Below are 25,593 nucleotides of genomic sequence, written 5' to 3' on the forward strand. Positions count from 1 at the left end.
GTGCCTCAAGTTAATGACCATCTCGAGGGCAGATGGTTCCCTTTAATAAACTAGCAGGTGGGGCTGCTCTGTGGCCTAAGGACTAGAACAATCACTAGGGGGTAAAGAAGCTCAGGTGATAGGGTATGGGGCAAGCAGGGCGTGGTCAAGCAGGGGGTTCACAGAGGGCAAGAGAGCTGCCATCTTGAGCAGCTGATCATAAGGACGTGCCACAGTTTAATCTGAGCAGAGCTGTGACTGGTGCACATGGCACCTGCGGAAGGCAGACGCCCAGGCCTGTGGAGTCCCAGAAGGTGGGACAGAGGCAGACGTAGCAGGCTCTGGCCAGGCTGTGGGCATCAGTGGCTGAGTCCCTGGCTAGCCTGTCCATAGGTGCTGCTGCCGCAGTGGCCAAGGGCCAGGAGACCCGGGGGCAGGGGGAGATGAGCAGGGAGACACAGGACAGGGGGTAAGAAGTGTGGGGGGCAGGGGTAGATGAGCAGGGAGACACAGGACAGGGGGTAAGAAGTGTGGGGGGCAGGGGTAGATGAGCAGGGAGACACAGGACAGGGGGTAAGAAGTGTGGGGGGCAGAGGACAGAACAACGCCTCAAGACTCTCTCTCTGCAAGCAGCATCCAAAGTCAGCCCCCAGCACTGGCCCCTGCCCCCACCTACAACCTCCCCCTTCCCAGTCATCCCCTCTTCCTTTCAAGCTGTAGACAGGGAGTGAGTTCAAGGTCCTCCCACCCCCACTGGAGGTGTGGGGGAGTGGTCCTGGCAAGAGGCGGGGGCAATGTGTTCATTATAGGAAATGAGCAGCACGATTGCATTGTAATAAATCAGCGCAGATTTCCAAGCAGCACGGGGTCTCGCGGGCTCCGCGGGCCGTGGAATTCAATATGATATGCTTCAGCCTGTCAGCTAATGGGCTGCTGCTGGATGCCACGTGATCCACCCTTCCCGGGGACGTTAAACGATGCTGAAAAGTGGCCCAGATTTATTTATTGGGGCGGTGCGTGCTCCTGCCTGTGGGTGTGTGGGGAAATGACAAGTTGGGAAAACAGGTCTTTGTGAGCAAGGTGGGAGGGCATGGGGTTTTCCAGTTGCCCTGGGGCTTGGGCAGACAGTCCGGGGTCTCCCCACTGGCCCTGCTGCTGGGCCGTGTCCCGCACCGGGGCTGTCACCAGCTCACCAGGTAACACACTGCCCCATGATGCAGAGCATCAGTTCTCCACCTGTTAAATCCTTTCATTTGCTTACTATTCCCTCTCTCACCTCTCCTTCCTTCATTTATTCCCAGAACACTTCACCTACTGCGTACTGAGTTGTACTGGTGGGTGCTACCAGGGCTGCCAATGGGATGGTCAAGGCCCTACCCTCCTGGATGGAGGGGAGATGGCATTAAATGGTGCCATGAGAAGTGCCATCAATTCTGCCTCCTGCAAGCCTCTTGAATCTGTGCCCTTTATCACCCGGGCTGCTGCTACCAGGACTCCTGCACACCCTGCCAACCAGCCTCTCCACCCTACTTCGTAGTCCACCATCCAAATCCTAAATTGAGATATATTTCAAGCCACAGTTAACCCCTGCTCTTAGTTAACCCCTGTCCAAACATCAGCTCCAGGTGGGCAGGGCCATGTTGGTTTTGCTTGTCCCGTCACCTCCCTTAGGGCAGTCATGGGGCTGGCCCAGGGAAGGTGCTCAGGAGTTAATGACTGGGAGGAAGGGGCAGGAAAGAGAGAGGAGTGAGTTGGCTAAGCAGGCCTTAGCCAGGTCAGAGGGGCCCTATCGGGGCTGGAAGAGCTACAAATCCTCATGGGGTGCGGGGTGAGGGGTGCGGGAACCCAGAGGGGCCGCAGGAGCCAGGCAGGGAAGTGCAGCTGGGAGGACCAATAACCTTCCCTGAGAAGGACTGATGGCAGCTGGAGGCCTGGAGGTGTGCGGAGCAGCAGGAGGTCTTGCAGGCACGTGGGGGTGGGGCGGGGGATGGTGCAGGGGCACGTCCTCACTGGAGGGGTTGAGGGCTGGCCCAGATGGACGAGGGGAAGGGTCTGGGGTTTAGGAGGAAGGACCTGCTTTAGAGCATCCATCCCACTGGCCCCTACAGACCAGGAAGGGTCCCTGGGCCCCTGCTCCCCTGCGCGTGCCCCGTGGCAGCGGTGTCTGTGCCCACCGTGTCCTCCTGCAATGCCCCCCGCCAGGGGATTTAGAGGAGGGTGAATAGCCTGCGCCTTAAAGGGCTTTCATTTATAATCTGAAAAGAGCCCTAGACCTACTAAATAAAATGGCCTCAGTGCAGACTCACAGGGGTGACAAAAATTACCTGGGAAGAGCCACTTTGCTGCTTTTTTAAAAAAATTGTATTTTTCAAAGTGTTTAATGGATATTTATACAAAAGGACAGCCTGTTGGGTAAGTGCACAAGTTTACATTAGGCTGAGAATGCTGAGGGGAGGCTGGGTCTTCACCTCTCACACCCTATGTCCACTGGGTTTGGCAGGCAGAGGCCCCGCCTTCACAGACTCGCAGATACAGAAAATAAACTAGTGGTTTTCAGTAGGAGGAGGGGTAAGACAGGGGAGGTGAGAAAGAGGTACAAATTATTATGTATAAAATAAGCTACAGGAATATATTCTACAGCACAGGGAATATAGCCAATATCGTATAATAACTATAAATGGCGTATAACCTTGAAAAATTGTGAATCACTATACCTGAAAGTTATATAATATTGTATTGTATGCACTTGTATACGTCAACTATACCTCAATGTTTTAAAAGTTTCAAAAAAATAAAAGGCTGCCTTCACTCAGGCCCTCATTTATTCATTACACAAGCATTTCCTGAGCACCTCCGCTGACCGGGGATGGGATCCAGACGTGAATGCTCACAGCCTTACCCCAGAAAGAAAAGCACCATGCGGTGGGGTAAAGGGACGCACCAGGGCTGGCCACCCCCGCCACCCCCCACCCCCGCCAGCCAATCTGTGACAGCGAGGTCAACTTTGCAAAGGAGGAAGCTCACCATCACAGGAGAGGAAGTGTGTCAGGGGCAGAAGGAAGATCCTGGACGTAGCCCTGGAGGAGTGGAAGAGATGGGCTTTGAGAAATGGCCAAAGTGTATTGTTTAGTCGCTCAGTCGTGTCTGACTTTGCAACTGCATGGACTGCAGCCCGCCAGGCTCCTCTGTCCATGGGATTTTCCAAGAGTGTGCTGCCATTTCCTTCTCCAGGGGATCTTCCTTACCCAGGGATCGAACCTGCATCTCGTGCCTTGCAGGTGAATTCTTTACCGCTGAGCCACTGGAGAAGCCCAGGGGAGTCCTGAACTAAGGTTCCTGGACTTATGGGAAGGGGCAGCCGCTTGTCAGGCTGTCCCGCTGTTCACCTCCAGGGGGCGCCCCCGAGGCCTTTCTCCAGATGTCATTGCCCCTTGTGCCGTTCATGACCCTTATGGCTGCACCTGGTGGTCCTGTTGGTGGGACTGTGGAAAGCTGGGCCTCAAATGGGCAGGTCCCCCAAACCAGGTGGGGAGTTTGAGCTGGACCCAGGTGGCAGGAAGCTGTTTTGCATCTCTAGGAAGGAGGGTGACACAGTCAGATTGGCATTTCGGAAAGGCCACTCTGGCAGTCTGTGGAAAATGTGTTGGAGGCAGAGAGACAGTTGACTGCTGAAAAATGGCCCATATAGAACATATATTTTGAAAAAAAAAAAAATGACAAAAGGCTAACTCTTTTCATCTGCAAAGTGATGCTACAAATCAACAGAAAAAGACCAATAGGAAAATGGGCAAAGAGCAAGAAGAGCCAGTTTGTAGAAAAGGAAATAGTAATGGCTTTGAAACACAGAAGAAAGCTTCTCAACCTCATTCATGAGAGAAACAGATTAAATCTATGAGTGGTGCCGTGTTTTTTCACCCACCAATGGGCTGTTAGCATTTTGACAACATTCTGTATTGGGGAGGGTGGGGTGATCTGGCCCTTAGCTCGACAGGCCTATAGCTTGAGTTGGCTTGCTGGACCACCTGTCCCTAGAACTGAGGACCCAAGAGCCTTGGACTGTGCTTTACTCCTGCCTGAGAAGGGCCCACACTCTGTCTGGATTCCTCATCTATTCTCCAGTCCTGGCTCCTAACCCTCTCAAGGGGAAATTTCAGTGACCTGCTTCGGACTGAGTTTTCCAGGGGATGGGAAGTTTTCCCCAGGAGCTTGGAGCTGAACTGCAGCCAAGCTACAGAGCCTAGGATTGGAATTCTTGGTGGGAAGATCCAAGATATTCCCAGAATTCCCTGCAGTCTCAGGAACCCACGTGCCCTCCATCACGTTGTGCTTCCCAAATGGAAAGTCCATGATGGGGGCGAGATGAGATGCTCATGCAGCTGTAAGATAACACAGTTGTTTCCTTGGAGTAGCAATTTTATTTGAAGATGGAAGGAGAGAAAAGCATTTTTTATTAAAACAAATATGAATTGAGGAAAAACCATACTATGTATCCACTGAGTCCCATTTCATTTTTTTCAACATGGATACACAGGAAGAACACACTGCCCAGTATCCCCTGCACTTAGGGCCAGGTAACCAAGTTCTGGTCGAGTGCATGTGTGTAGAAGTGAGGTCAGCGCTCCCTGAACAACCCACTCCTGCAATCCTCCTGTCTTCTCTTCTTCTCAAAGGCAACTGGGAGACCATCCTTGAGGGGAAAGAGCCCAGGCAGGAAGAAGCTGGGACCCTGTCCAAATAAGTGTCATCCTTGACCCGGTGAGATTTGCACAGGGAAGAATAAACCTCAGGGTGAAGCCGCTGTGATTTGGGAGTTAGCATCATATGAGTCAGCATCCTGACTAAAGTATGGATATAAGATGGAGCCCAAGGCAATAGTTACAGGACTTTTAAAGCTAAGACATGAGGCTTCAAGTAAGTAGCTGCTTGCGCCTGGCATTTCAGCCATGCCCACAGACTTCTGACCTGCCGATCTGGGCTATATTTTTCTCCAAGACCATTAGGGATAGACCCAGTGACCCACTGGTGCCACAGCCACTGGCCTGGGAAATGGCTCAAAGCAGATCTAATTAAGCGCCTGGGGAGGAGCTATTGAAGTTGAATGTCCAAGCAGATCAAATGGCCAGTGCCTGATGACTAGAGCCAAGTGAGAAACAAACCCAGTGCCAGCCTCCAAAACCATTCTCTGGTGCATGAGGGAGAATGATCCGGTTCCTGCCTCAGACTCCAGGGTGAACCCACCCAGTGACTGGTCACTGTTGCCAGCCTGATGCATGCCTTCCAGGGTCCAAGTGGCTGGAGCAGCAGCAGGAACCATGGCTGGGCTCAGGGGGTTGGGGGAGGACGTTGCTGTGGTCATGACTTCAAGCCAGGTACTTCTCCCAGACCCCCGGCTTCCTCTCAGGTGAAAAATTGGAAGTGATGATGATGATGGCATTTGAAGCTTTTTCCTTACATGCGACCACAATATATAAAACAGAACAACGAGCAAAGAACAAACAAAAAGGAAACAAACAAACTCATAATTAGCGGAGCTACTCTTGGCTACCGTGGAATCTACTTTAAAATCTTTGAACCAGAGGCTGATGCTGGCTTCTGCTCTTCAGATCCCCTTGCTGAGGAGGCCTGAGTGCACATCCCTCCCTTCCCCTTGGTGGGCTTCCGGTGCCCTGTCTCTGAAATTGACTTGTTGGAAAGGCTGTGGCAGTGGATAGAGTCTTGTAACAAAACCCAGGACTTAGAGAGAAAGCTGGAGCTGCCGGGGTTTAAGACAGAGTTGGGTCTGAGCACTGACAGGCACCACCACATGCCCAGGGCATCTGGGGGAGGCAGAAGTGTGGAAAAGGCCCCTGGAAGGTGTGCCCAGGCTGGCTGCCGAGGGCCAAGGCTGTGCTAACCTTACGTGCAGCTGGGGGAACCTCCCCACCTGGTGGGGGGCCGCGAGTGGCAAACCTGGGTTTTTCCAGCAAGGAGCAGGGTGGTAGCTCTACCCCATGGCTGAGCCATGACCTGCGGGCACAGGCGCTAGGACCAAGGGGCTGGCACAGAGTCAGAGCACGAGGCGCGTGCAGGGTCTGACCCCTTAGGGGTCCCCGGGTGGGGACAGAGCCCTCCTGTGTGAACCTCCCCCCACCCCCCGCTCTGTGGGAAATGACACCTCTCTGATGCCACTGGGTGTAGTTTCTAGGGGGCAGAGATTCCACTTGATTTATCACTCAAGGCTCTGTGCCTTTCTTGTGCCACCAAATCGTCCAGAGCCTGGAAAGCATTCTGAGCAGACCTAGACTGCTCCCACAGGGTCAACGGCAGGGGTGACGCCAGGATGGGGCCCCCAGGTGTGTCAGCAGCCCCAGGTGGCCTCTTGGCTGCAGTCTGAACCCTCCATTCTCCAGGGAGCTGCCCTGCCCCAAGCCTCCCCGTGGAAGGAGGCAGACCTTGCTATGCACCCCCACCCAGCCTGGTGCTGTGTGCAGTGGCCGCTGCACCCACAAAGCTGGAAGGGTCCACCCTCTCCCCCAGGGCCATCACTCTACCAGTCTCTAAGAGGTGGCCAGGCTCTAGGGACCCATCACTCCCTCCCTTGGGAGACTTTCCCCAGTGGATCAAGCGTTGGGGGCTTTTCCAAACTCCTTTCTCCATCTCCCCCAGAATCTCACAGGTTCCTTGAGGCAAGATTTAGCTCCCCCCACCTCCAGGCAAACATTAATCATTAGGGGAGGAAAAAAAGTAAAAAAAAGGATCCCCTTTCTCCTCAACTGACCCCAAATGAACAAGCCCTGTCCACCTCGCTGGGTTTGCTGCCACAAATTATCACGCAGAAGAAATGGCTGGTGCTTGGCAGCCGTTTCTACGAGGGCCCTGTGTGCAGCAGCACTCTGCTCGGTTTTATTATTGCCTTTTACGAAGTTTCCAAGACAACTGAGGCCAAGTAACAGAACCTTGACTTTATGTGCCATGAAAATTTAATAAAGAATTTTTTAAAAGCTTTTAAGAGGCAGAAGCTGCGGCCCAGCAGCGGAGCCCCTACGGAGGGAGGAGGCGCGAACGCGCGGCCGCCCGCCAGACCTGGAGGAGCCGGGCCTGTCAGGGCCCTTCAGCGTGGGCAGAAGTGATCTCTGGCTTCTGTCTAGGCCAAGTCTATGGAGATCGGTCCTTTGCTCAATTAACATTTATTAAGAGTGCCCAGTGCTAAGTCCACGCCAGCCTCTTTCCATTGGTTATGACCCACGTCCATGGTACAGGCCAGGAAGCGGGCAAGGGGCTGGAATCACTGGTCCATGGTCCTGGTCACATAGCCAGAGAGCCACAGAGGCAGCCAAAGACCCTCTCAGGGTCCCTGCTGGGATTCTTGTTTTCCTTGTTCTGATGCTAAGGGTTCTGAAGGGAAATACCCGTGGCTGGCTCTTTTCATCGCCCAGCTCGTTGCCTTGTTTCTGCAGCCTGCGAGGGGGTTGGGGGGAGAGGGCGAGGTGGGGACATGGTGAGGGGCAGGCAATGTCCCCATGGCCCGAAACCAACATCCTGGTTAGACTCTTAGCAACCGCCTCCACATCAGAGGAAACATTCCCCACCAGCCTCCTGGTGAGCATGTTATATCACTCCAGGGCTGCAAAGACCCCCTTCAGTCTGCTCTCTGAATAAGGCTCAGAAGCAATTTGCTAGAAATGAGCAAAAAAAATCAGGAATTTTGCCATTTTATACCAAAGCTCAATGGTGCTCAGTGTGTCTGTGGGCACGCGCATGACTACATGTGGAAGCTGTGTGCTCCGTGGATTTCCTAGTTACAGGAAAAGCAAGACTTTTGGTTACTAGAGATGGAGGTAATTGACTGTGTTGCCTGTTCTGCAAAGCTCCTTTGCCCTGGGAACAGAAAAAAAAAATTGAACTTATTTCATGAGGGAGAAATTCATATACCATATGGGAAAACGTCTCCCATATCTGTCAGACTCAGTGGGAGATGGGCAAAAATATCGATCAGGGCGAGCTGGATTTTAGGTTAAAACGCATCTTGCCAGAAGAGGAGAGCTCTGAGCTACTGATGGGGGAATTGCATCATCTCTGAATTTTATTGAAAGGGGCTCAAATGCCAGACAGTCAAGCCTGGTTCTCAATGCCGGGACTGAGGAGTTTAGGGTATTTATCAAGAAATGAAAAAAAAAAAATGTTTAAGCTATTTTTAAAGTAATAGTCTGCCAATCACAAGGCAAATTCCAGGTGTCAGAGGAGCAGCAGAGACCATTTTTCAGCCCTCATGTCTTCAAATATGCAAGGAAAATGAAAGAGGGTGGAGCAGGAGGGGAGCTGAGTGTCCCGACTTCGTTTGTCCTGATGGATTACAGCATTCAAGGAGGAACCTTCTCCCTTTATCCTTTTATGCTTTGCAGAAAACCAGAAGCCGATCTGAGGCTAACACGGCACTCCAGCATTCGGGTCTGCAAAGCGCTCTCACGCGCGTCATGCTTTCCAACTTTCATCTTTTGTTCCCAAAGTGAGAGCAGATGTCACCCCATGGTGCAGCCGAGGAACCTGGACCCTGTAGAGTGTACGGACAAAAGAGAAGGTAGGACCTCCACAAGCTGAGCCCCAGAACCCCAGGACTCCCTGAGCCATCACCCAGCCTCTCTGAGACATGGGTTTCTGCATCTGTGAAAATGGAGCCAAAGCCCTCTCCCTCCTGGCCTGTAGGCCTGTCAAGGCTCCATGCAGAGTGGTTAAGGGGCAGAGAAGGGGTTGGGGGCTGGGATCTGCCTTCCACCAGCTGCGAGGCCTTAGGCAAGTCACCTGACCTGGGCATCGGTGCCCCTAGCTGTGAAAAGAGGGCAATGAGCAGCCTCACCCTTTGAGGGGTCACTGGGGGGATCAGACAAGAGGATGGAGGCGAAAGTACTGTGTAAACTGTGAAGCATCAAACAGATGTCACCCTCTCATGGGAAATACTCTTGGTTCTAGAAACGCACAGAACGCCATGCCAATGTCTGGACTCCTCCCCAGCCTGGTCCTACTCACCCTAACTACATTCACATCAGCATTATCTGCTCTGAACTAACCAAGCTCCCACAGAGGCTGTGGGGCTGGAGAGACAGGCCAGACGTCTGATGGAGGAGCCGTGGTGGACACGATCCAGCAAGGTGACCCTCAGTCTCCGAGACTGAACGAGAAGGGGGTGCCCATGGGGGATGGAGCCCACACCTGGTTCCGGGCACAACAGAACTGGGAGAGACTGCCCAGGGTCAGAGGAGCCACTGTCGTGCCCAGGACATGGAGGTGTTCACAGATCCAACCCTCAGGGCATCTGCAGGGGGAGAACTCAGGCTCCTTTCCCTGGTCCTCTGAACAGTCCTATTATTTCAACCAGTACCTGAAGGGCCCCAGCTTGGTGCCCGAGTGGCCAGTGTCAAGCCATCACCCGCCTGACCGTGAAGGAACTCACAGCTTGGCGGACGCGAACACTGACACCACACGTAAGTATGATCACAAAGGACTTCCCGGTTCTCACGAGGAGGAGGAGGGGGTAGCTTATTGCTTGAGGGATGGCAGTGGAGACACGTGAGCTGGACTTTGAAAGATAAGTGAGTTTCCACTTACTTGTGGAAGCTGGACAACAAAAAAGGCAGAGCGCCGAAGAATTGATGCCTTCGAACTATGGTGCTGGGGAAGACTCTTAAGAGTCCCTTGGACAGCAAGGAGATCAAACCAGTCCATCCTAAAGGAGATCGACCCTGAATATTCATTGGAAGGACTGATGCTGAAGCTGAACTCTAATACTTTGGCCACCTGATGTGAAGAACTAACTCATTGGAAAAGACCTTGATGCTGGGAAAGATCGAAGGCAGGAGGAGAAGTGGGTAACAGATGATAAGATGGTTGGATGGCATCACCGACTCGACGGATATGAGTTTGAGCAAGCTCCAGGAGTTGGCGAAGGATAGGGAAGCCTGATGTGCTGCAGTCCATGGGTCGCAAAGACAAGACTGACCAACTGAACAACAGCAAGTTTCCACTGGACAGAGGGAGGGTCCAACAGAGAGGATAGCTAAGCCTGGAGCGCATGGAGCAGATGTGGGCCCTGTGACCCCCTCCCAAAGGGTCAGGAATCAGCACCTTCTCTCCAGAGTGGTAACAACAGACATACAGGGCTGTAGGAGCACAGAAGCTGCTCCTGAGATATGGGGGCTGAGCATGGATTTAGGGTGGAAAGGGAGGAGGGGACTTAAAGGTCAAGAAGCTTGGGCTTCATCTGGGAAAAGAGGAGGGTCGACAATTAGGAGATTGTGCAATCAGCATTTTGGTTCTGAGTTCTTCCTGAAATGATAGGGATGCAAGATGGCTGAGGGGGTTAAGAGGCAAAAGACTGATGCAGGGTAGGCCAGAGATGTGAGGTCTGAGCTGGGAGAACAGACGGAGGACAAACAAGAGGGATTTGGCAGTTCTGGGGATGGAGACACCTGTCTCCAGGAGGTCCTGCCTCTGCACCTGGGGAGGGGTCCGTTGGGACCAGTGCTGCTAACAGTCCACCTGCATCCTTCACAAGCCCCTGCTGCAAGCTCCACTCTGCCCGCGCTGTGGAGATGGAGATCCTGACGGTAAAGGCAGAGAGGCCAAGGACAGCCCCTGGGAGGCAGGAAGGAGGGGAGCAGGCAAGGCCAGCCCTGAAGAGGGAAGGGTGCTTTCCAGGTACACCAGAAGTGGCACGGCAGGAAAGGAGGGAGGCGGGCAGTGGTCCAGGGATGCATGCAGCCCAAGATGGATGAGGCTGAACCTGATCTCATCTATTCATTGAACCCGCTCCGGCTGCGGGCCATGACAGTGGCGGGGTCAGTGTGGCTGGACTGTGTGTAAGGGGGGCACCAGCAGGAGGGGAGGAAGGGCAGGAGAGGGTAGGGGGAAAGAGGTATAGATGGCATCCATGGGCCCTTCTTGGGGACGGGCCGATCCTACAGGCAGAGAACAGGGACTCAGCACCACATGGAGCATCTCTCTTCCCGGAGGAAGGAGACGCCTGCTCTTGTGATCACTCCAATTACCCTCTACGCAACGAGCAGCTAATTACCGAAGGGGGTAAAAACAGTGGGACTTCCTATTAAGAACGAGGCGGTGGGGGAAGTCTCCGATCACTCACTCCAATAATGGAGCAGCCTCTGGTTCTTCCTGATCAGTGGCATCAAGAAAACGCAGGGCCCGCTCTGTCACTCGCTGACCTCCTGTACTACGGCAGCCTCGGTTCCCCAACACTCACTGAGGGCCACGGGGCTTCTCAGGCCCTGTCCTGCCCTGGAGGGGCTCCTTCTAGACTGTGACCACCCAACAACCATGCCTCCAGGTGAGAGGCGAGGGGTGAAAGGAGGACGGTCCTCATCCTAGGAGCTGAGGTTCACCCCAAACAGAGCAAGGGGAATTCAGCCTATTAAAAAAATTTTTTTTTAATTGATTTAATGTATTCTTGGCTGTGCTGGGTCTTTGTTGCTGTGTGTGAGCTCTCTCTAGTTGTGGCGAGCAGGGGCTGCTCTCCAGGTTCCGTGTGAGGGTTTCTCTTGTTGCAGAGCTTGGGCTCTAGAGTGCAGACCCGGTAGTTGTGGTGTACGAGCTTAGTTGTCCTGTGGCATGTGGAATCTTCCCCGAGCAGGGATTGAACCCATGTCCCCCACACTGGCAGGCGGGTTCTTAACCCCCAAACCAATAGGGAAGTCCCCTAGAATTCAGCCGACTGGTTATTTTTTTTCTAAAAAATTCAATGTGTTTGGTTGGTTTGGAACTTGATGATGGCATCCCATTTTGTCAAGGGCGTGCTTTCTGGAAACCGACTTCAAGAAATGATATCAAGTTAGAACTTTGTCTAAAAGATGCTTTGCTGCTCCCAGCTGCTAATAAGCGTGCAGGGACCATTTACTTGGGTCGTTCGCTGTGAAATCCATCTGCTGTGGTCATCACAGGGTTCTGGGAGAGCGGACAAAGGGTTTCAAACTCATTTTCTCACAGTGGACAGTTTAGGAACACTGATGGTCCTGACCTGTGACACCAGATGGCGTGGCAGCGTGCAGAGCCCTGGGGGTCCCCAGGCAGGAAGGACCCACCAGTGCTCTGTTTGAAGCTGGATTCATACTTACCTGGGGACACAGAGGAGATGGGGCTCTGGAGTCGACTGACAGACCTGGACCGACACCTGACCTACCACGTGACCTCCCAGGCCTTGTTTCCCTTTTCTGAAAATGGGAACGGCCTTACATAAGTGCCCTGGACGACTGGAAAACAGAGCTGATGACACCTCTAAAATGTCCCCACTTGGGAGGCACTTGCTGCTCCTCGGGTACCTCCCGTGCCTTCCACCTGTGGCCACCCCCTGCTTTTTGCTGGGAAAATAGAGGCATTTATTTTCTTTATAGAAAGACAAAGTCTCCCATCACCTAACAGCCCAGCATGGGCCCTGCAGGGCGCGGGGACTGCCAGGGCCCCCTGGCTGTGGACGGGCTGCAGACCTGGGTCTGCCCTGGGCTTCTAGGAGAAGGAGGGGAGAAGCAATGGGATGAGGGCATCACATGGGAGCCACCCTGTGGGGGCGGGGGAGGCAGACTTCACACCTTGAGGGAATGGGCGTCTGGCTAGAGGGAAGGTGAGGCAAGGATCAACAGACCCCCATCCCACCCCCTAAACTGCCCAACAGCTGGAGCGATCTTAGATTAACAGCCTTTCCTTTGGGTTGAAAAAAATTCCAGAGAGGATGACTCCCAGCCGTGCATTTCAACAGACACTTTTTGAACACCTACGAGGGACCAAGGTCTGTGCTGGACCTTGATGCAACTGCTCCAACTGGTTGAAGTGAAGGGGATTTGGCTCAGAGATAGGGAGGAGTGTTAGGAGGAAGAGGAAAAGTAGGGAAAGGAAGATGTCTGTGCTGGTCTAGGACACATCTCTGACCCTTCCTGGATCCTACATTCATGAGCATTTTCTGAGTCCTACTGTGTGCCAGGCACCATGCTAACGAATGCCGTCCAAGACCCTTCACTCTCCTCCCTCAGAGCCTGATGGTGAGCTCCTTCCAGGGCCCTCCAGGGTCCTTTATAAACGGGGACCTTCTGGGAAGGGCCATGTTAACCCCAAGCCCAACAGCGCTCTGGGGAGATTGGCTGTACAAGGGCAGCTTCTCGTCTGCCTGTGGTCAGTGGGCCCTGGACCCTGACTTGCCTGTGGCCATTTTCCAAAGTGCTCCCTTCCGCTGCTTCTGAAGCTTCTCCTCTGAGACGGGCAGGGTTGGGGGGTGGATATCTGGGGACATGAATGGTAAGGGTCTCGTTGAAGGGAGAATGTGACTCCCCTTTCCCCAACACTTCTAATGTCAAGCTCTGACTCGCTCTGATCCTTACGCAGGGCTTATAGACACATTCCTCCCCTCTGAAGCCCCCACCATCCCCAGGGCTCCCCGCACACTCTGGGCACACATGGTGATCGCCCCACCGTGGAGAGCTCTGATCAGAGGACACATGACCAGGGAACCCCTGCTGTTGGGTCAAACCAAATGGGACAGAAGGTGGCTCACAGGCTGCAGCCAGCTCTGAGACTCCGGGAGCCTTCCTGAGCTGCCTCTCAGTGAAATCTGTATCTTAATGAGTAACACACAGAACACTGCTGACAACAGACAAGCTCATGAAATCAGCCAGGTCGGTCTGTTAACTGCACCCACGCAGCACATGATTGGGGTGGGACAGCGTGCAGGCCTCCTGGGTATTTCCACTTCATTTTCACAGAACGGGGTGGTAGGAAGTCAAACATGATGTTCCTAGGCTCTAACCATATTCTCTCTGCGCCCCCCCCTCCACCCCCGGCAGACCCCAGACGCAGCTGCCTTGAGTTCTTTCCTCTGCATGGCTCTCCGTCTTGAGGTTGTTGGTGCCCCCCACCCTGCCCCAAACACAGCAGCTTTTTATCCCCAGTTGTGGCTTCCCACGAGCCCAGAAGAGAAGAGGCCATCTGTCACGTTTTGGATATCATATGTCCGCTGATGACTCGCGAGCAGGTGGGCCACCAAGAGGTGCTGGGAAGGAGAGCGGGCGAGAATCAGGCGGGCTCGCCAAGCGCAGCTCAGCGGAACGCGGAGACGAGGAGCGGGATCTCGGGCTGGGACTTAGCATCCTGCCATCTCTCCACCAGCAGGAAGCCCGGGGGTGGCGTCTTTCAGGCTCAGCCTTCTTCCGGGAAGACAGAGCGGCCCTCAGGACAGGGTGTGCCTGGAGTGGGAGACCTTGTGGGCGCCGTCTGTGCAGGGCTGGGGCCGGCCCTCGGCCGGTGGGGCTGGAGGCGCGGCCTCCTGCGGGGTTCCGCTGGGCTGGAGCCGGCTCCCTGACGATGTGCCGCTGCGGCCACACACCAGGCGCTTCTCGTCCAGCAAGGACAGGTGGTATTCACACAGGTCAATCAGCGAGGCCACCTGCTCGTGGAGCGGCAGCATCTTGAACTTCCTCTGGGCCAGGTAAAAGAAGGCCTCCACGAAGGCCTGCAGGCACATCCCTGTGGACGAGAGACCGGCGTTAGGGGGACTTGGTGCGCGCGCGCGCGCAGGCACCTGGCTTCCCAACGCGCCAACCACCAGGCTCTCTCCCCACCGCCGTTTCCTTCGGAGAGGAAACAGGGTTGTATCAGCCTGCTTGACCAGCGCCCGGCCAGCTGGGCGTTCACAACCACTTGCAGATTCACCCTTTAAGCTGCCCTGTGAAGAAGGTTCAACAACCCAGTTTTACACATGAGGAAACTGAGTCTCAGAGAACTGGAGAGACCTGGGCAAAGTCCAGTGGTAGAAAGCGGTAGGGCTGGGATTTAAACCTAGCCCAACGCCTTATTCTCTTGCATCGCCATCAAATGTTCCCATTAAAACCCAGCCCACAACTTTTACAATAAGGGAGAGGGTGTGAAGATGAGTCCAACTTGATGGCCATTCTATAACCTCATGGAAAGTGCTAGGCGCTCAGTCATGTCTGACTCTTGGTGACCCCATGGACTGTATGTAGCCTGCCAGGCTCCTCTGTCCCTGGGATTTCCCAGGCAAGAATACCAGAGTGGGTAGCCATTCCTTTCTCCAGGGGATCTTCCCCACCCAGGGATCGAACCTGGGTCTACTCGTACTGCAGGCAGATTCTTTATCATCTGAGCTACCCAGGGAAAGCCCTCATAGGCATGTCAGTTACATTTCTCGAAATCCACAAATTGTACCTTAAGTTAAAATTTGTGCATTTTGCTACATGTAAATTTTAACCTCAAAAAGTAAAACATACCTGACCCCTTCTCTATACTCAAAACTATATTCTGAAAGGTATTAATAGGAAACCCCATTCTGCGCCTGGAAGGTTATTCTATTTTGCCTCATAAATTCCTACTCCTTCTTGGGATTTGAGCTGAAAATCACTTACTCAGCAAACCCTCCTCTGAGTCCCAGGTAAGATCCAGCCCCTGGTAGAGGCTTCTTGCCTTTTTCTTGGTAGCACTTTTGGCGGCTAGTTCAGGGTTTTATTTGCGCGGTTCACTGACAATCTCTAGCTTCCCTGCTGGGCTGTGGGCTCCAGCTCACCTCAGTCCCCCCCCAGCGCCAGGTCCCCAGAAGATGCTCCATACAGAGGGACTGACTATGTGAGTGAATGAATGAATGAGTCAGCGCTAGGCGCTTCACAGACATGCCTTTGCAAGGTCACTATTATGATGTCCCATTTCACAGATATGGAAACTAACAATCAGAGACGTTGAGTAACTTCCCTAAGGTCACACAGCCAGAGAATTGTGGCTTGGAAATTCACACTCTGACTCCCAATTCTCCTAACCAAGTTGTGCCTCGCAAAAGGTTCTGAGTCTTCCCAACATTCTAGTGAAAGTGAGCTCCATGACCCAAAATCATGGGGCTCCCTGGGCTCCTTGGGGAAGATGGCTCTAAGGCTGGACCAAACGCCACACGGTACTTTTAGAGAAGCCAGCTCCCACTCGTAATCCACACCTTCCCAGGGGCCTTGCTTCCTTCTCAGACAAACTGGTTGCCTGCTCTGTCACTGTAGGTGGAAGCCTGGCCTGGAGTTCGTAAATATTGGATGATATATGGACCCTGGGATCTGAGAGATCTTTTTGTGTTGGAAACTTGAGCTGAGCAAAGACATTGCTTTTCTGTTTTTTGTTTCTAATCTTCTTCTAAGTCCATCAAAGCTTATTTTTACTCAGCTTCTCTTGACTCCAGACGTTCTGCAAGTCCCCTGCTTGGTCTTGACAGGAGCTGATAAAAAGAACAGTAACCCTTTTAATGTAAATAGAGGCCTGGTACCGACTGAGATGCAGGGGATGAGGCCTGAGCCTGTATGAGGAGACAGACGTTTTCTAATCACTGACTCTGGGCCAGGGCTCTCCTAGGGTGTGTGTGTGTGTGCACAGGCAGCGGGAGGGTCCAGGACACGCAGGCTGAAGAGGCTGGGATCTAAAACCAGAGAAAGCCAGGGCAGTCCCAGCCCCCAACTTCACAAGTGTGTGATCTCCAGAGCGCCGCTGCTCCAAGTGTGGTCGGCAGACGGGTGCCGGGTCCAGGAACGGCATGTCCCTGGTCCCTGACAAGATAAGGAGCTCAGGCCAGAATGTAAATCACCCTCCTCATCAATCACATTGTTTAGTTCAGCTGGCAGTGCTTTGCGGCAAGACTTTCCGTTTATAAAGGAAGCCGCACGTATTTATATGCTAGCTCGAGTCTCCTATCCAGGACTGGAAGAACAGTGCGTGACTGCAAGTTTCATAGCTCTGGGGTCTACAACCCCCCATCCTTACTTTAACCACAGTCTTGTCAAAAAATGCAGATTCCAGGATGGGGCCCAAGACCCTGCATTTCTGCCAAGCTTCCCAGTGGTACCCAGGCTGCTGGTCTCTGGAGCACGCACTCTGAACAGTGAAGACTGAGCACCTTTTACTCAACAAACACCCATTTCCTTCCCTTAATTGGAGGCAGACTGTGATTAGAGCAATAACACACCCCCCAAAATACAATTAAGACCTCTTTCGGGAGAAAAAAGTATGGCTAAATCATTGAGAAATCATTATCAATATCTCATTATTGATAAAATGAGAAATGGGGTTGACTGTGTTATCCTTGGTTTTCTTTTTGCTCATCTACATTTTCAGATTTTCTATAGTACACATGTGTGCAATTAAAAAATAATGCAACTGGAAAATCTAGAGAGTGGAAAAAGGTGATGCTAGGACAGCTGCTTCTAATCATGAAGACTTTGCTACTATTTGAAGTCATTGCTTTGAAAAATTAGAGTGCAAACTTTCTGCATACATGTTCTACTTTGATAAAAAGTTTATATAAAGTATACGCATGAGGATGAAGGGGAATGGACATTACTGACTCCCGCATGGGTCACATACACGATGCCAGTGCTCCGATCCTCACTACATGTCCCACTGTGCAGATGAGAAGACTGAGGCCCAGACAGATCACATAACTTGCCCTCAGGTCACATGCTGGTAAGCGGCAGGGCTGGGATTTGAACCCAGGCCTCAGGCTCTGCTGATTCTGTTCAGAAGCCGTGTTGGAATACGGACTGCAGCTCCACCCCAGGGTTCTTGGTTCTGAAGGTCTGAGAACTTGCGCTTTGAACACATCCTTAGGTGGTGACAAGGCTCCTAGTCGGGACCCCACTTTGAGAACCTGTCCCTGCCTCGCCTCCTCCTGCTGCCAGGTTCAGTCTGTTCTTTCTCCACTCTGAAAGCCCATCTGCTAAAAGGGGCCTGCTTGCAAAAGGGCTGGCCCCTGAAACTGACAGAAGCTTGACTTTGGGCTAAAAATGTCTGCCTTTTAAGACACTCTGATTGAAAGCAGACTTGCAATCAGTTATTTTTAAAAGACTAATGATGGAGCTGGAAAAGCATGAACTTGTTCCAACTCTGCATTAAGTCCTCTCTTGGTTTCTGAGAAACCACACATCCCCGGTTTCTTCTAGCGTCACGGCTTGACCACTAAGCAGGGGCGGGGGTGGATGGGCGGCAAGCTCTATTGCCCTCTGCCAGGCCCTGCCCTTCTCTGTCTGTGCTGATGGAGTGTGGGCCTGAAAGGTTCTGGTAGGCCAGGCCATAAGGGCCCTGTGGACCAAGGTGGGACGTTGCATCTCATGCTGAGGAAGACAGGTGGCCCACTGGGAAGTTTCCAGGTGACATGGTCAGGTTGGTGCTGTGTTGACAGCAAGTGGCAGGGGCACAGGAGACAAAGATCGGGAAGATGCATTGGGGGGTTACTGTGCTGGTCCAGGCGAGGGCTGATAGCGACTTGGACCAGGCAGCAGTAGGGGGTGGTGGCGTGGTGAAAGGTGATGAGGTTCTGGATAGAATCTGGGGGTCGTGCCTATGTCTCTGAGGGGCCAATGGGGTGGATGGGGGCATGAAGGCGAGTCAGGAGTCCTCACGAAGAAGGGGTTCTAACAGCAGGCTGAGGGGACTGGCCTTCCCCTCAAGGCCTGTGTTTTGCTAACATTTTATCTGTAAAATAACCTGGGGACCTTGCCGGAAATGCAGGTTCCTGTTCCTGTCCCCTGGAGGCTGTCTGTTGGTGATGAGGCCCAGATACTGCTTGTAACTGCAGCGCTGGGGATCCGACACTCAAGGGTGATCAGGAAGCTTTGCAATGAACATTCCCTCTTGGCTGTCTCTGACGGGCTCTTGAGGAGGCAGTGGAGTGAAGAAGTTGAGAGCATGGTCTTTTGAGAAACCTAGCGTTGGACTAGCCCTGCCATGGGTGGTCAAGAACCTCTAGGGGTGCAGAGAACAGCTCTCTCCTCTGAAATCCCACTGCCCACCTGTCTCTACCATCTTCATCTGCGTGGGCTGCCAAATATCATAACACAACACCATAGCCAGGGTGGCTCAGACAACAGACGTTTATTCTCTCAACAGTTCTGGGGGTGGAAAGTCTGAGATCAGAGTGCTAGCATGGTGTGGTTCTGGTGAGGGCTCTCTTCTTGGCTTGCAGACAGCCACCTTCTCTCTGTGCCTTCCCAAGGCAGAGAGAGAGAAAGAGAGCCAGCAATTTGGCATCTCTTCTTATAACGACACCAGTCCTATTGGATCAGGGCCTCACCCTTATGACTTCATTTAACCTTAATTACTTCCTCAGAGGCCCCAACTCCAAAAACAGTCATACTAGGGTTCCAACACATGATTGAAAGTGGGGGGTAGGGCATGCTTTAGTCCATAGCACCCTGGTCTGTAGCTTGGTTCTGCTGAGGTGCAGCCAGTACTTGCAGTCTCTCCTACCATTTACCAGGTCTTCGAGATTACTTGAGCTATTTAGGAGAAAATGTAAGAAACTCTGCCCCTCTCCCCTGCTTCTCCACCAGCCCTAGCGGATCACTCCTTACAGCTCTGATGCGGAACTGGAAGCATCTCTTTGGTAACATTGCTTCAGTGACCCATTACAGTAAAAGGGATGAAAGGAAACAATAGCACTTCATATTCTTTGAGCCTTCATTATGTGCAAGCCCTGGGCGAAGGGTGCACTTGCATTATTTAACTTAACGAATCTCTCAGAAATCTCAGGGAGCAAGTGTTACCATCAATCTCGTTTTATATTCAAGAGACTTGTCAAAGTCATACAGCCAGTAAGGTGCCTGAGCCTAGGATTGTTCCCGTAACTTTTTGACTGTGCTGAGGCTTCAAGAGCCGTCAAAGAGATGGCCAGGTCGGGGTGTTAATTCCAGTCACTTAGAAGGAAGGAACGACGCTGCCTTGCAGTGAATGAGGGAGCCTACCTCCCACCACTCCCATTTCTGCTGGATGCCAGCAAGGAGGTGCAGAACCGTCCCCTGGGTTTCGCAAACAGGCTTTCCCCTCCTGCCCGCTGTGCCTGAAGATCAGCTGCTGAGTGTTTTTCTAAACTTCATTTGGGTTCACGGATCTCGCTGGAGAAAGCAACCCTTGGAACCTTCCAGTGTAGCCATCCACATGGCTCTCGCCGAGGTGGCCACTTGCATATAGGATGCAGCCCCTGACAGACTGTGGCCTCATTCTGTCCATCAGCCTGGTGAGAGAGGGCCCACCGGCTCCTGGCCCCCAGCCTGCTGCTGTCCACGCCCAGGGAGGGGCTCTTGATCACTGGACTTAAGGGCAGTGCTGGCAGCTGTGTCCTGATAATCTCATCATCTACTCTGGGGCTTAAGGATGGAAACAAGAATAATGCGGTCTGTGTGTAGAGCACCTGCCAGTTTACAAAGAATATCCGTTTTCTCATCTGGTTCTCTGAGTCGCTTTCAGAAGAGGACGTTATTACAAGGATTCCCCACTTACAGTTGAGACCCAGAAAGGCCAAGTGGCTTGTCTAGGTCCCCTTAAGTGGATGAGGCGGCATTTAAACCTTAGCTGACTCTCAAACCCACAGTTCTCTTTCCAACACAGTGTTCTTTCTTAACATCTGACATTTATGTATTATTTTATAGTTTATAGAGCACATTTGCATATATGATATAATTAAATCCAAATCATTGTCGACAGCCAGAGATATTACCCCACACTGAATATGAGATATATTTTTTTTCCCTCTCAAATATACCTGTGCTTCCTTGCTAGTAATTCTATTTCAAAATATTGGTGTGCTGGATTAGGACAGCTATTCGCTGATTCTTTCTCTCACCCCAACCTTTAAATCTCTTTCTCATTGCTCACCTGGAAAAGAGGTTTCTGTCTCATAGTGACTTTTTAAATGTGCAAGTATACAGGCTTTCTGTTTGGAATCGGTGGTGGGAAATAAAGCTGAGTGATCTTGACTAGAATTACTTTAGTGGTTCCTCTCTGTGCAGCAGAATGCTCCCCAGAAGAGCTATGTGAAGGCTGCACCGCCTCCGAGGTGGTTAATCACGAGGATCTGTCTTCTCCCCGTTCTTGGGGTGGCTTGCAGTCTGCTCTGATCTGTAGCTGCAGTCGGTCCCCCGAAGCATTACCATAGTCCTTCCCCCAAGCCTGGGGCTGGGGTCTCAAAGGGCTCCACTGCGGGAGATGAAAACTGGGCCTTTCCCGAGAGATGGCATCTGGCTCCATGGAGGAATGACTGATTGGGCTGGTCTGGTTCCCACTCTGCTGCGTGCTAGCTGTCTAGTCTTTCGGGAGCCAGTTCTCCTCTGGAGGGCTTGGTTTCTATGTCTGTAAAGAGTGGCTTTTATCAAGCACTCCCTAGAAAAAGCCCAATGCAGCACTTAAAAAAACCAGTCATCTCCCTGCTTTAATGCCTGCCCTTTCACCTCCCGCTGCCTGGAGCGCTATCATGACGCTGGCTTCATTTGCTTCTTCTACTGCACTAACCAACTGGCTCATCTCCACACTAGGCTGTCCTGAGGCTGGGGAGCCTGTGCCCCCATCTCCAGCTGGCACAGAGCAGGCTTTCCGGAAGTGTTTGTGGAATCAATGAGCCGACTGACTGGGATTACAGGAGGAAAAATTATGCTGCGGGGTTAGAGGACCTGGATTATCACTTGGTCTCTGCCCTCTGCGTGTCGTGGCTTTGGGCCAAATACTCCCCCTCTCTGGGCCTCACGTTCCCCTTCTGTCAAATGGGCAGAGAGAGGATTGGGCCATTTCTCAGGATTCCAGAAGTGTTAGGAGGGATAGTGGCTTCTGAATGTTTGAAAAATAATAATTGGGCTTCTCTGCTGGGTCAGTGGTAAAGAATCTGCCTGCCAATGCAGGAGACACGGGTTCGATCCCTGATCCAGGAAGATCCCATATGCCGTGGAGCAACTAAGCCTATGCGCCACAATTACCGAGCCTGCGTGCCTAGACCCTGTGCTCCACAACAAGAGAAGTCACCGCAATGAGAAGCCTGCGCGCTGCAACTAGAGAGCAACACCCTGCTCTCCACAACCAGAGAAAAGCCCACATAGAAATGAAGACCCAGCACAGCCAAAAATAAAATAAACAAATAAATTTTTTTAAAAAAGAATATCTTTAAAAATTCTATTATAATAATTAAAATCTCAAACCACATTTATTGACGATGTTCTGCCACCCTGACTCACGCTGTGCATTTTCCCTGCACATGTCCCTTCAATCTCACAACAACCCTGAGAGCCTGGTCCTGCTGATATTCACACTGTGCAGCTGAGACGGCTGAACCCAGAGAGGCCCAGCCACTTGCCCAAGGTCACATTTCCTATGCCCCAGTTTGCACTGTCCAGGGTGGCGGTACTGGGTCCCCCACTGCTGGTCTACACCATCTCATCCCAAAACAGATGGAAACTCCCTCAAGGCTCAACCTTTAAGGGACAGAGGAGACAGCCATTTCCCTATAGCTGGGGAACAGAGGTCTCACGCACAGAGTTCTTGTATCTAGGCATTGCAGCAGCGAGTCACCATCACCTCTGTCCTTGGCTAGATGGAAAAATTACTAAGTGTCAGGAGTGAACCATAAATAGACCTTGGAGAAAAATCATTACCCCCAGAAGCCCGCAGCACCCACATAACAAACATAAGCAAAGATGAAAGCAGTTATTCCATCATTTCATTAATCGCAGGTCACACCGCTGGCGAGTGCAGAGTGGCCTGAAGATCCCGCTCCAGCCCCAGCCAGGGTCACCCCTGATTCCATCACGAGGCGGATGCAAACTCCTGAGTCATCGTCTGGGGAGATGGGCTGCAGGGCTGGTCACCGCTTCCTGCCACCTCCTTGGTGCTCTTCCAGATGCTTCTGGTGGGATTAATGGCTCCCATGGACCTTCTGAGGCTCAACATTCATCCCTCAGCAGGGGTCACGATCTCTGGCTTGGAAAGGACTTCAGAGATCACAGAATCCAGGCCCTTAGAGCACCACAACACCACTCGGTAAGAAGTAATGAGTAGCTGGCATAGAGCGCATGCTTTGTATGCATCAGGCACTGGGGTGAGCTCTTTATGGGGTGCCTCTACCTCACCCTCAAAACAAAATCTAGGGACTTCCCTGGCGGTCCAGTGGTTAAGACTCCACGCTGCCAACGCAGAGGGCATGGGTTCAATCCCTGGTCAGGGAACTAAAATACCACATGCCATGCAGTGTGGCCAAAAGATAAATAATAATAGTAACTTTAAAATAAATAAATAAAAACAAAAATACTATTTTTAAAAAGAAAACCTCTTAAAAAAAAATCCAGGTGGCAGGTGCATTTCTGATTTCCATTTAACCCTGTGCTTGTTCACCTGTGTTTAGTGATACAGCAAAATTTTGCTTTTGTCTTGGCTGTTTATTAGTTGGATGCTACAGCTTCTGGGGTGCAGGAGATAGAGACCTTCACCTGGAGCCCCACAGCCTGGAGGTGGCGGCGGGGATGCGAGCCCAGCTCTGAATCTGCCCTCCTGACCCCGGGTCACGCAGAGAGGCAGGGAAGGGGCTGTAAGTCTTGGGCCAGCAGGAAGAGCATGGTTTCTGGTGCTGTCTCTCTGGCTCCTGCCGTTTCCCCGTGAGGTGCTGAGTCAAGGATGCCCACCCTGACATTGCTGATGGTGGTCATCTATCCCTCAGTTGGACACTTCCAGTGATGGGGGGTGGGCAGTCTCATCACCTCCCTAGGAGGCCCTGTCTCGCTGTGTGCTCTCTGCCACTGGGGTGAAATATGCAAAGCTTCTGTACTGTCTCTGCTTTTCCAGAGAGCAAATCTAACTCTTCCCCACCATGGCCTTGCTCTGAGAGGATTTGTGTAAGGCAGCAACTAGAGCAGTTCAATTCCACAGACTTTTGCTGACCACCAATCAGGGGGATACGGAGCCAGGCAAGCCCTCATCCCTCATCTGAAGGGAGGGAGGGAGGAGAGGGGAAGGGAGGGGAGGGAGGGGGTGGGACCAGGAGAAGGAAGGGTTAGAAGGCAAAGGAAGAAGCAGATGATGCCTGTGAGAGGCAGGAACGTGGCAGAGCCTAAGGGAGGAGGGGCACGTGGTCTGCAGTCAGTGCCCAGTGCCCCCAGATCATCAGGGTCTCCCTCCCGAATCGTGCCCACTGGCCAGCAAACAGACCCGGTCTTGCGTTAAAAGGCTGCTTTGACATTGCATCCACGCGTCACCTTTCCATCTCTGCTCCATGCTCAGCCAAATTTCCCAAAGGGATGCTGGTGCAGGCCCCGTCTCCACAGCCTCCCCTCCGGAGCCTCAGGTGGCTGGTTCCCTACCTCGCCACCAAGCTGCTGTCGCCAAATGGCTGGCCACCTTCCCTCCCCGCTCTTCTTAGCTCGCTCACTCTCTGCATTTGTCCTTGTGGAAGTGACAGGGACAGAGTAAAGGGACAAAGTAGGTGATCACATGGTTAATTCCCCTAGGGGGATTGTAAGTAGAAAAACTATGGGAGACCCCTGTACATTAAAGATTACTCAAGAAAGCAGGTTTGCTTAACCATGAAACCAAGCGGGCTTAGCCACAAAAGCAGGTAACACTGGCATGAGATGTGCCCCCAAACAATAAAACAACAGCTGCAAGGGACCCACATCCTGCCCGGTGGGCTCAGAAATTTATTGACCCCCAGGATGGAAAGGTACTCTCTGTACAGAGACCTGAAATAATTTTTACAGTCCCAGCTTGACCGTGTAGGGACAAAAAAAACTCCTGTGCCCAGCCTGGAGAAGGAGCTGATGATGGAAGCACGGCATCTACTCAAGAATGAGAAAGAAAGTGGTCTTCTCCACCGCCCGCCCCGACCCCAGTTTTCCTTTGATTATAAAACTGTAGCTCAGTAAGTTCTCAGGGTATGGCACTCTCTTGCTAGCCCACCTATAAGCCTCATAAGCATCCTATGGTAATAAATTACTTCTCATCCATCACTTTGCCTCTCACTGAATTCTTTCTGTGCTGAGACATAAGGACTATGGTATCAGAGTTCTTCAGAGTGGTCCCCCCCCCTCAACCCCAGAAATGCCATCTAATGGTTTCAGCAGCCCCTCCCGGGACACTCTCTCCCCTGCTTTTCTTTGTCTGTCTCTGGGAACTCCAGACTCAGGCTCTCCCAGGCTTCACTGGCTCTCCTGCGCATGGGGTCCTGCAGGGCTCTCCACCTGGGCTCAGCTCTTGTCTTTCCCTGTCATTCATTCCCTAGGCTTTAAATATCCTCTATGAAATCAATGCCATTGAGTCGTTATTTCCAGGCCTCAATATTTTTTTTTTTTTTTTTGCCCACTGGGGTGTCTCATCAGCATCTCAGAGAGCCTGTTAGCAATGGATCTCCAGGTCTTCTTTTCCTGACGTCGACCCCATTTAAATAAATTATCTTCACCCTCCTGGTTGCTCTAGCCGGAATTCTGAGAGCCATCGTTGAACCCTTCTCCCACAGTCCCTGCCTCCCCACCCCCAGCACCCCAAGTGCTTTCCACCCGGCTCCCTACCTCCCTCATCCTCCCCACCCTCTGCCTGCAAGACCATCACTCTCCTGAACCCCTACACAGCCTCCCAGCTGGCTGGTGTCCCAGCTTCTAACACCACATCCAGAATGACCTTTCAGAAACACGAGTCAAGCTGTGTATTCCCCTGCTTTAAGATCTTCAACAACGTTCAGAACAAGTCTACATCCTTAACATGCTGTCAGCGCACGGTGAGATCCAGGTAGGATCCAGCTCTGGCCTGCCTCTGCAGCGGGGCTGCCCTGTGAGCCGGAGAACCCCCTGCTCTGTAGAA

At 52.4% G+C, this 25,593-nt stretch overlaps 1 protein-coding gene and 1 long non-coding RNA gene across 5 annotated transcripts in view; one reads left to right on the plus strand and one right to left on the minus strand.

Moving 5' to 3' along the window:
• Positions 1-129: 129 nt before the first annotated feature.
• LOC123328732 lies at positions 130-1,508 on the plus strand. Its single transcript, XR_006543762.2, has 2 exons — positions 130-293; positions 1,281-1,508. It is a non-coding gene; the product is annotated as an uncharacterized LOC123328732 (long non-coding RNA).
• Positions 1,509-13,612: 12,104 nt separating this feature from the next.
• TTLL11 (tubulin tyrosine ligase like 11) overlaps positions 13,613-25,593 on the minus strand; it is a 262,147-nt gene continuing 250,166 nt past the window's right edge. For all 4 annotated transcript variants that reach the window (XM_044926309.2, XM_025261621.3, XM_044926311.2 and 1 more), the window contains one exon: positions 13,613-14,475. In XM_044926309.2, coding sequence (XP_044782244.1) covers positions 14,180-14,475 — 296 coding nt within the window. In that variant the 3' untranslated portion in view covers positions 13,613-14,179. The remainder of the gene's footprint in view (positions 14,476-25,593) is intronic.

Source organism: Bubalus bubalis, chromosome 12 (assembly GCF_019923935.1).
Source record: "Bubalus bubalis isolate 160015118507 breed Murrah chromosome 12, NDDB_SH_1, whole genome shotgun sequence".
Taxonomy (NCBI): Eukaryota; Metazoa; Chordata; class Mammalia; order Artiodactyla; family Bovidae; genus Bubalus; species Bubalus bubalis.